At 41.0% G+C, this 11834-nt stretch overlaps 1 protein-coding gene across 7 annotated transcripts in view; it reads left to right on the forward strand.

Moving 5' to 3' along the window:
* The window catches only part of NOL4 (nucleolar protein 4), a 211946-nt gene extending 200440 nt beyond the window's left edge, over nt 1-11506 (forward strand). For 4 of the 7 annotated variants that reach the window (XM_081097326.1, XM_081097331.1, XM_081097330.1 and 1 more), the window contains one exon: nt 10931-11505. In XM_081097326.1, the coding sequence (XP_080953452.1) occupies nt 10931-11124 (194 nt within the window). In that variant the 3' untranslated portion in view covers nt 11125-11505. Of the gene's footprint in view, nt 1-10930 lie in introns of all 7 variants that reach the window. The other 3 variants (XM_081097325.1, XM_081097328.1, XM_081097327.1) reach the window with 1 other exon arrangement.
* The last annotated feature ends 328 nt before the right edge of the window (nt 11507-11834 follow it).

Below are 11834 nucleotides of genomic sequence, written 5' to 3' on the forward strand. Positions count from 1 at the left end.
TATTGGTTAAAGTATTACATACATCTCCTTTCCCCCCCTAGACCTCCCCCTAGTGTCTGTGTCCATTGGTTATGCTTATATGCATGCATACAAGTCCTTTGGTTGCTCTCTTACCTCCCACCCCCTGCCTTCCCTCCGAGGTTTGACAGTCTGTTCAATGCTTCTCTGTATCTATTTTTGTTCATCAGTTTATGTTCATTATATTCCACAAATGAGGGAGACTATGTGATATATATCTTTCTCTGACTGGCTTATTTCACTTAGCATTAATGCTCTCCAGATCCATCCATGCTGTTGCAAATGGTAAGAGTTCCTTCTTTTTCACAGCTGTGTGGTATTCCATTGTGTAGATGTACCACAGATTTTTAATCCACTCATCTGCTGATGGGAACTTAAACTGCTTCCATATCTTAGCTATGGTAAATTGTGCTGCTATGAACATGGGGGTGCATATATCCTGTCTGATTTCTTGGGATATATTCCTAGAAGTGGGGTCACTGGGTCAAATGGCAGTTCCATGTTTAATTTTTGGAGGAAACTCCATACTGTTTTCCAGTGGCTGCACCAGTCTGCATTCCCACCGGCAGTGCACGAGGGTTCCTTTTCCTCCCCATCCTCACCAGCACTTGTCGTTTGTTGATTTGTTGATGATAGCCAGTCTGACAGGTGTGAGATGGTACTGCATTGTCTTTATGTGCATCTCTCGGATGTTTAGTGACGTTGAGCATGTTTTCATATGTCTCGGCTTTCTGTATGCCAAACCTATAGCATTTAAGACAGTTCCAGTATCATCAGTTTCCGGTAAGCCAGTCCTTCTTGACCATTGTTTTCCTGCGGGCACACATGTGAGACTTCCCATTTTTAGATTGAATTTCTTGACAAAACACATTTAAAAAGAATATCCCTGACGTTTACATGAGCAAACCCGAACTTTTAATGATCGGAATTGATGTCACTCACTTGCTGGAAATGTTAAAGGAAAATGAGTGCAGCATCTTTCGGGTTTTCGGGATCCCTCCATCTTTCACCCGTTTCTGTAGGTCAGGGGTCTCTGAGAAAAGGAGAGGTGAGCGCCCTGTGTTTACCCTGAACTGCCAGCGCATGGCATTGGCTTTGCAGCTCAATATCGGCCAGCTCTTCCTGGCATCAGCTTTCTAAAAGCCTGTTCTCTCCAGTAAAAGGGATCTTTATGTACTGCAGATCCTTTTGAGAATTCTGAGTTGTGCCTTCTCCCTGAAGCAGGGGAATGAAAAGGGGACTCCTTCTTGAGCCTGCTGGTAAACCATTCAGGACTTTCCAGGTGCATGAGTTCATTATGGTTGGCTTGTTGTTTTCCTTACACAACTCCCTTTGGCATGTCCTCTGGGAATGTCTGAACGTGTCTGTCAAATTTGGCCCCACCAGCCCTCTGCTACTCAGGAAAGAGCTCTCTTGGGGAATTCAGAATGTTCTAGTCTAGGAAGTGAGAATTATCAGAGTTATTATAGGTGAGGGCTTACGAACTTATTCCTGATTGTTTTGTTTATCTATCTTTGTAAATTAGTGATTTTCTGAAGTGGTATGCTCTGTTTCGTTTGTTAGTCAATCTGCTATAGGTTCTTTAAGGTTACCATTAGGCTTACATAACAATGGAACAAAAATAAAAGTGTAAAAGAATAAAACAAATCTCTAATCTTTACTGAGGATATCCTGGAGGTTTTTATCGTATGTTGATCCTTGTTACTATAGTTCCCATTCACCTGTGGGAATCATTGGAAAGATAAAATAGTGGTCCAGAAAGGGAGAACCTGAGTCTGAGCTCTCTGAAAACCAAGGAATGAACACTTTTGTTTCCTGGTTTTAGGAACTGTTTCCTGTTGCTTGAAAACAAAAAACTATATAGGCTTATAAGTACATATATAAGAATTGATTATGCTCTCATGTAGTATAATTGATTCAACTGAAGCTAACTCCTCTCTTCCTTTACTGCAATATTTGTATTTTTCCCACAAGCCAAAAGTATGCAGAAAGAGAAGCCTGCTAAGAGTCTTTCCCCTCACAAATCTCTAAGACTCCTGGGAAAGTGACTCACTTTCAGATCATCCTAGTTTATCAGAATGATTTACCAGGACTCTGCAAAACACTGAAGTGGGAGGTCAAATGGGAAGGCCACACGCTGAGTGCCAGAAATCAGCAAATATAAATAGACGAACAACTAGGAAGGCGATGGGGGAAAGGACTGAGTCTTTCCAGATTGATTGTGTAGAGACAGTCAGTGAGATGTTCATGGTTTTTCTCTGAATAAGATACACTTAGATGTGAAAAATGAAATAACAAGATGAAATACAGAAGGACCTGAAAAGGAACATTTTAATAGATGGGTTTTTAAAGACAGGTCTAAGATATTTACATTTTGAGGTATATGAAGATTCAGCTAAATTTGTCTCAGGACAATCAGGTGTGTAATTTTTTAAAATGTTTGGGATATTGACTATTATAATCTAAAACACTCACGATGGAGCTGTAACTTTACCGATAATTGCTGTCTGTTTGATTTTTAGTTTTTCTAGAAATAAGACATAATTGGGGAGAGGGGAGGAAGGACCTACATACTCGCCTTCTCTCCTGGCATAATGCCGTAATCAGCTACCTGGCCTTGACAGCGATCTGTATCTTGCTTTTTGTGTTTTCTTAAATGTCTGTAGAATACAGATACCAGCATATTGTTACCTACTTTATAAACACCCTCTTCCTTGGTAACCTAATGTTGATTAACCAGCCTTTAAGTAGAGAAGGGTAAATGTGATGAAGTGGAGAGGAGTAAAGTATTTGACCGAACAATCATTAGAATTACAGCAGACCTAAATGGGTTTAAAGATGGCTTCAGTTTGACATAGACCTCAGAGGAGACAAACATTTCCACTGCACTGTAGCATCTGACCATCTCTCCCACTCAGACCCCTAATAATGGCGTTACTATTAGGCCTGGGATCACTCCATGTTTTGTTCTGTTGTAATCTATTATTTGTTAAGGGACAGATGCATAAGTAAAATGTAGCTCTAATTTGAGAAAATAGACCCATACAAAACAATCTTCCAAGAGTAAAGGAAATATTTGAACATATATATGCCAAAACGGTCTTTTAAGAAAAAAAGCTTTGGAGTATAAAAGATGTGTTACTTTATAATGAAGGGAAATCATTTTTCAGAAAGTCACAATTGTCTAGAAACTATGTGCCCTAATAACATAACCCCCAATTAATTACAAGAAGAAAATGACACATCCACAATCATAGCCATTGACTTTCAACACACTTCTCTCAGAAACTAATGGACAGAAAAAATAATTTAAATGTAATCTGGTTATATCTAGAACCTACCCCGACTATCTGGTAATACACATTATTTCTAACATATTGACCACTTAAGCAACTGATGACAACCAAAGACTTAATATACTGATAGCATTGTGTTCAGAAATATTTGTAATTAGTGGGACAGAAAACTGGTTTGGTACTCACATTAGAAAATTAAGAAGCTACTCATTTAACTCAAGAAGTTAGAAACAGAAAGTGCAAACTACAGAAGAAAATAAATGGAGAAATTAAATAGAAAACAAAGAATAGAGAAGACCAACAAAATCAAAAGCAGAATCTTTGAAAGATTTAAAAAAACATCTGAGAAGATGAACCAAGATAAAGGAAGTTTAAAATAATAGGAATTCAAGTAAAGGAACAAATAAAAATGTTTACACCTTTGTGCTGGCGTACCTGACACTTTAGATACAGTATTATCTTTTACAAGTATATCATTGACCAATACACAAAGGAATAGCTATTCCAAACGGATCTTTGATGATTAAACATATTGAATCATTATTGTAAAACTCTATCCAGCCCTGGCCGGTTTGGCTCAGTGGATAGAGCGTCGGCCTGTGGACTGAAGGGTCCCAGGTTCAATTCCGGTCAAGGGCATGTACCTTGGTTTCGGGCACATCCCCAGTTGGGGGTGTGCAGGAGGCAGCTGATCGATGTTCCTAACTCTCTATCCCTCTCCCTTCCTCTCTGTAAAAAAAATCAATAAAATATATTTTTTTAAAAACAAAAAAAACTCTATGCATTAAAAAATCAGACCCAAATGGTTTACAACTGAGTTTTACTCAAACTTGAAGGACTACGTAATCACGTTCCACAAACAGATCTAAAGGAGGGAGAAGAAGAGGAAGTGGGAAGCACAGTGCTCATTTTGTGATGCTTCTGTAATCCTATCAACCAGAACAGTATTGCCTTTTTAGCCAAATTATATTGCAATCACTTGCGAATATAAATGCAAGTCATTAGCATACTGACTCTAATCCAGGCCTTATGTTGAGTGTTTCAGAGGCATTAGCGATTTTGCCTCAATGCTGAGTAACGGTTACTTTTTTCACCCTTTGGCAGAAAAGTATGAAAATATTGATAAATACCTCTATTAAACATCTGATCAAAATATAAAATGAGCCTGCAATCAAAGTAAGTTTACAAGTGGTTCATGGATTAGTCAAGCAGGGTAAGTCATATGCCTACCGATGGTGAGTTTATTAAATTGTTTGCTCACAGTGGCTGAAGGAAAATGTCCAGGGAAAACAAACTTGTTTGTTAGCATTATGACAAAAATTGCTTGAATAGTTGAAGAAACTGAGATATTGACAATATCAGTAGTCAATTTTAAAAAGCAATTCAACTGATTTCAAGTGGTTTTCCTTTTTTTAAAATAAGTTCAGATGTTATTGATACGAATCTCTTGTTTACTCTGAGTTTGAAGTGACAGAAGAATTAGCATCTATGAATAGTATGAATGAAACAATTTAGCTGAATACATTTTCAAAGTTAAGGAAGAAAACGAATTCAGTACAACCTGAAGTAGAATTTGCTAACAAGGGTGAAGCAAAAATAGGCTTGCTTGGACAAATTTACAAAGTTTGTTAAAACATAAGGCAGCTGGTAATTCCTTGAACTATTTATCAGCAGGTAAATTGTAGAAAACGTTTGCATCTATCATGTGTTGTTGAAGCAGTAGTGTCAACTTCATTTGTTCTCATTAATTTCATCATCACTTCTATGAAATTTTGTCAGAAATAGAATCAGATCATCATGGTAAAGTTGTATTGCAATTTCTCTCAGGTCAGGGCTAAGACTGAAAAGAACTGTTCTCACTATTAACAAACAGTGAATGGCTTTGGAAATTTTGCTACAGAAATGACCAAGTTTCCTGATTAAGTTACTCTAAAACTACAAGGCAGAACAGTGCTTTTATGTGACGCTTTTGCTGTGCTCAAGTTATTTCGCTGATGACCAACGTTGTTTGATCACAAGTAACGATTAGCTGTTTTATAAACTTCCCACACAAATTTCTAGTTGATATATTTACTGAGCACACACTACAGGCTCAGCAATGTTTTTTGGTCCTTGATGTAAGGGCATAAGTAAATTCCCATCTTTCAAAATAGTTTTCACTGTTCAATTGCAAAGCTTCCCCTTTAAGTGGAAGTAACTAATCTGCAATGCACTTCTAAGAGGCAGTTCTGTAGCAATAAATGCCTACCTCAAACAAGTGAACTTTACAACTCAAGGACTAGAAAAAGAAAGCCCACAGTTAGTAGGAGGAAGGAAATAACAGAGTCCAGAGCAGAAGTAAATGAAATAGAGACTGAGGATGTTGAAAAGATAAACAGAATCTATAAGACTTTCGTAGACTTGCTAAGAAAAAGACATGACTCAAAAAATCAAAATTGAAAAGAGAACACATTACAATTGATACCACTGAAATATATAGGACCATAAGAGACTATGGATAATTATACGCCAACAAACTGGACAATCTAGAAGAAAATGGGTAAATTGCTGGAAACATAATCGACCAAGATGAATTATGAAGAAATAGGAAATCTGAACAGAATGATTACTAGTACGGAGATTGAATCAGTAACCAAATCTTCCAACAAAAGCCCAGGCTTCCCTGGTGAGTTCCATCAAACTCATCCACAAAATAGAAGCGGAGGAAACACTTCCAAACCCATTTTATGAGTCCAAGATTACCCGGCATCACCCAAGCTGATCATCGGAGGACCTGGTTTCAAAGCGTATTGCCAGAAGGATGTTGCAGACTTTTATAACAGATGCTGGGAGTCAGGAAACCACTGCTACCCAACTAGAGGGATTGCTGGGGCAATGACAACCAGGATCAAATTGAGGCTCTAGCCATGAACGAACCATCAGCCGCCACCTCAGTGTGACCTCGTTTTAAACCTGGGCATCTTTGGGCCCTTGGCCTCTTGTAGTCTCTTGAACATTTTTAAATAAACAGCCCGATCACCACTCGCTCCAGCCAGCAGGCTGTCCCTACACATTACACCTTTGCTTGCCTTCCTCAGGGGCAGCCATCCTTCTCTACCTAATACTCACGTTTCCTCCGAGCTGGGCCACGGCGGTGCAGGACAAAGGGCCAGGCTCTCCTTAGGGCTTCGGACAAGCCAGTGAACCTGTTGGGACTGTTTCACCTGCTTTAAAACGGGCCGTCATCCTGCTCTGCTGTCCCCGCCCAGATGTTGAGCGGCTCTGAGGGGAGAAGTGGGCAATAATTTGTCCACTTGTGAATATTTTTGCTTCCCTGTCTAATCTGATAACTTGGAAGTTTTGAATAAACACTCATCCAAAATAATTTCTTGTGGTTTTCATTTATATGTGCAATCCTGAGCCTGTAGATCCAAAAGCAGTCAACTTTCTTCCAGGAAACAAAGTCACAGGTGTGGATGGCTACTAAATTACTGAGCTGCCTATAGAGTTGCCTGTGTTAATAGTGATCTGAGTAAGAAATTGGAAGCCCTGTCTTCCTTTGGAAGTTTATCTCCTTGAGCCAGAGGTGGAGAGTAATCCATAAACTGCAGTCCAGATTCCATTTCCACAGATTTAACCAACCCAGATGGGAAAGATTTGAAGACAGAAAAAGTTTTGTTGCCGACATCTCGTGCATAGGTAGGCCAATGAGGGCTGCATCTGTACAAAACACACACTGGCTTTGTCATTTTCCCCTAAATAATACAGCACAACTATTTACATAGCACTTACATGGTATCCGGTATTAAGTAATACAGAAATGATTGAAAGTATATGGAAGGATATGCAGATACTATGCCATTCTATATAAGCGACTTGGACAGCACAGATTTTGGTATCCTCAGAGGTCCTGGAATTATCCCCATGGATACCAAGGGGTGGCTATATTCAAATAAAATAATTTCTCTTACCCCAAAGAGAACTGGAGCCCTAATCCCACCTTTCTCAATCCCAGTTAGAGCACCTAACAGCAGCTTGGCAGCAAAACCATCACAAAATGGTACACCTTCAAATGGTGCAGTCAGGCAGCCAGACACTAGAGACCTACGGAGCTGAGAGCAAAACCCTTTCCGTTTTCTTTCATAAAGATTTGCATGGTCCTGGGATTCCTGAAAGTTAAAAAAAAATTGTTAAGTAGCTCATGATGCTCAGGGTGGGACCAGGGCTCCAGTTCTCTTTGGGGTAAGAGAGGTTATTTTATTTGAATACTAGAGGCCCAGTGCATGAAATTCATGCAAGGGGCTCGGCCCCCACCTGCTGCAGCTTTCTCTGGAAGGACATCCAGAAGGATGTCTGGTCTAATTAGCATATTACGCTTTTATTATTACAGTCATCCCTTGGTACCCGTGGGGGAATGATTGCTGTTAACGATTTGCTTGGATGCTTGTTCAGTCATCTCTGTTTGCAGGTGCGACCTCCCTACCTCTGGCCCTTGCAGCTTGTTATGTAGCATCACGATTTTATAACATGAACGAGTGGAAGCTAACTGCTGCTGCACGACCAAAGCTTTGCAAGGCCAGAACAGACGTGTGTAAGTTTCTCTCAGATGTCAGAGTTCTTGTGTGCTCGTCTCCTCTCTGTCCTAATTAAATTCCTAGTGAAAATATTTCTCTCTCCTGGGACCATTGCCTCCTGGCTGACAGAAGCCGTCTCCCTTCAGGGGAGAGGGTGGACAGGGTCATGTCTTGACCTCTCTCCATGCCTCAAGGAGAACTAGAAGGATAAAATAACATCCCTGGTTTAGTTCATGAAAGGAATACCATTCTCTGAAAAGTTCTGTCTTTAAAAAAAATCTGTTGAAATACTTTCAAGTTATAGAATCATTACAATTTTGAGTGTGCCTTTAGTTAAGTGCTTAGCTATATTCAAAGACTTCACATCTATTACCAGCTGAAAATTTAATAATTATAGCAATTTAGTGTTCATTGTCACAGTTCTTACCTTTAGCTATATAAGAAAGTCTTATTAATAATCAAACAAGAGTTGATATAAAAGGTCTTAACACAAATGTCTGATTTAAAGATCTTTAAAAAACTACAAATTAGTAATTAAATTTACTGGGGGCAACATTGGTTAATAACATAATTCTATCATACACCATCTGTATATTGCATTGTGTGTTCACCACCCACAGTCTCTAGTCTCTCCGTGGCCATCAATTTGACCACTTTTACCTTCTTCATTCTCCCCCCACCCCTGTGCCCCCTGGTAACCACCATACTGTTGTCTGTGAGCTTGTTTGTTCACTGTGGCTTTCTGCTTTATATAGCCCACATATAAGTGAAATCATGTGAAATCGTATGGCTGTCCTTTTTCATCTTACTTCACTCAGCATCATACTCTCAAGATCCATCCACGTTGTGACCAATGGAATAGAATTGAGAACCCAGAAATAAACCCACACACACGGGAAACTAATTTTTGACAAAGAAGCAAAAAACATACAATGGAGAAAGAAAAAACTCTTCAATAAATGTTGGAAAAATGGGGATGTAACTAGCCTGCTATGTGATAGCATAAGCAAAAATGAACTCAGCATGGTTTAAAGACAATCGTAAAATATATAGGAAAAAAACATAGGCACTAAATGTATGGACCTTGGTCTCAGAGTGGTTTTCGTGAACTTAACCCCAAACACAAGGAAAATAAAAGCAAAAATAAATGAATCAAGCTACATCAAGCTAAAAAGCTTCTGTACAGCCAAAAAAACCCTGACAAAACCAAACGGCAAACAATGCTTCTGATAAGGGGGTCAATATCCAAAATACACAAAGAACTTACATTGCTCAACAAAAACCAAGCCATCCAATTTACAAATGGGCGGGCCTGCACAGACGCTTCCCCACGAGGGCGTCCAGAGGGTCAGCAGACACATGACAAGATGCCCAGCCTCACCTGCTCTAGGGACACGCGAATGACCACCACAGTGAGAGACCACCTCACGCCCGCTGGAATGGCTGTTCTCCTGGGGACGAGGTGAGTGCTGAAGAGGGTGTGGAGAAAGGGAACCCGCCTGCACTTCGGGTAGGACCGTAAATTGGTTCACCCCTCCGGAGGTTCCTCAAAAACTAGGAATAGGGCTACCATATGACCCAGCAATCCCTCTTCCAGGTGTCAACCCGAAAAATTGGAAAACACTCATAAAAGATCTACATATGTGGGGGGAGGAGCAGCTGGGGAGAGGTCAATGGGGGGGAGACATCTGTAATATTTTCAACAATAAAGAATTTAAATTAAAAAAAAAATCTGTGTAGCCCTACGTTCTTCGCAGCATTATTCACAGCAGCCAAGACATGGAAGCAACCGAAGTGTCCTTCGCAGGCGGTTGGATAAAGACGGGGCACATGCATGACACATGATGAAATATAAATGATTCAGTAAAAAGTTACAAAATGTCTGAAGGCAGAGCTCTCTGACTCACTTTAAATATATGTTAAGAAAAACGTTTTGACACATGTTTTTGCAGATAAATACAGAAGGGACGTGAACAGGGCCTAAACCAGTATTCCCAGCCCAGTGTCTTTGTGGCGTTGTCTGTACTGATCATTTGCTTACTGCACACTTCAGACTTCGCTCTGTGTCCACATGTTTAGTCATAGTCACCCGCACGGAAGCAAGCCTTGGTCCGGAAGGAAAAAGTACCCAGGTTCGCGTCCATGTTGCGCCTTACAAGTTGAACTTAAACACGTGACATGCTCCCCAGCCTCTCCGCTCCCTCTCGGTGATGAGTGACTCGGCACCATTAGCATTACAGCCGGGGGTGTTTCAGCGTCTGGATTGGTGGGGTCTAATCATCTAACAATCAGCAAATGAAAAGCATTTGTGAGCCGCGTCATGTACTCGTCAGAGAAACTTCTACCTGTGGGAGGTAGACCCGACATTGAATTTTCTAAAAGGCACACGTTAAAGAAAAGCTTTTCCACCTTGAGAGGCGATTGCCAGAAATTAGACCCAGAGAACACCCAGCCGCCCATTTTGCATCAGTGTTGCTCTTTAGTCTTTCTGAGTGGTAACTTTTAAAAAAAAACATTTTATTTCAGAGAGGGAGGGAGAGGGAGAGATAGAAACATTAATAATGAGAGAGAATGATGGATCAGCTGTCTCCTGCACGCGCTCTCCTGGGGACCGAGCCTGCAACCCCGGCACATGCCCTGACCGAGAATGGAACCTTGACCTCCTGGTTCACAGGTGGACACTCAACCACTGAGCCACACCAGCCGGGCCTGAGAGATGCCTTTTTATTTTTGTTGATTTTTCACAGAAAGGGAGATGGCTAGAGAGTTAGAAACATCAATGAGAGAGGAACATCCATCAGCTGCCTCCTGCACACCTCCCACTGGGGATGTGCCCACAACCCAGGTACATGCCCTTGACTGGAATTGAACCTGGGACCTTTCAGTCCGCAGGCCGACGCTCTATCCACTGAGCCAAACCGGTTAGGGCTGAGAGATGCCTTTAATTAAAGGTATCAGCAGCTTCTCCTGAAGGAGTACATGAATTGAGTCAACAACGAATTACCCTTATGTTCAAAGTACCAGAATGAAAACCGTGTTCTGATTCTGTGACCATTTCCCTAGGGCCCACGGATCTCAGCATGAAGAGGCAGCTGGCGCCCAGCTCGGGGTCCTCCAGCAGCGCCAGCTCCAGGCCCCAGCTGAGTCCCACCGAGATCAACGCCGTGAGGCAGCTGGTGGCCGGGTACCGAGAATCGGCTGCGTTTTTACTGCGTTCCGCGGATGAACTGGAAAATCTTATTTTACAGCAGAACTGACTCAGAAGGCGATCCTCGTCACCGAGGTCTCCGTTTGCACTAATGACATTCTGGCTTCCCAGCAGAGAGGGCCCGACTGCACAGTCTTAAGGGAAACACTCCGTTCTGCCATGTTGTCCTGGGTCCACAGTGTGACGCATTCAGGTGCTTCACAGGAACTCTGGCCTCTGAAGTACTTGAGATGCTGTGCGTCCGGCCTGCTGCTTTTCGTTTTCGTGTCAGCATAACTGTCTGGGCCAAAAAAAAAAAAAAAAGGCTGTAGATTCCTACTTCAAGGATAAAATGGAAGAGGCTTGTGGTATAAAGAATAGCTCCAGATCCAACTGAGATATTAGTGGGCTTTGCTACTGACTCATTGGACTGAAAGCTGCAGGATCTGGCGAAAAAGAAAGCAAAGCCAAAATTTCTTGTTCCAGGTTATAACAATGAAAAGGATCTTGTATTTTAAAAAATATATATATATATGTAATTTTTATAAAAAGGAAACTTGTTTTTCATTCAAAATGGTCATTTTTACTTTGGTAACTTTTTCATAGGTCCTAAAAGAAAACTGTTTTGAGAAACTACTGTAAGTACCTTTTCCACATCCCTTTGCCTTCTCCTCTTTCCAAATTCTTTCTACAAAAATAACACTTGATGCTGGGAAAAAAAAAAACCACCCTGGCCTATGTTCTTTACATCGTCATATCAGGAAGTTCTTCCAGGAGAAG

This window comes from Myotis nattereri (assembly GCF_964212035.1).
Source record: "Myotis nattereri genome assembly, chromosome: 8".
Taxonomy (NCBI): domain Eukaryota; kingdom Metazoa; phylum Chordata; class Mammalia; order Chiroptera; family Vespertilionidae; genus Myotis; species Myotis nattereri.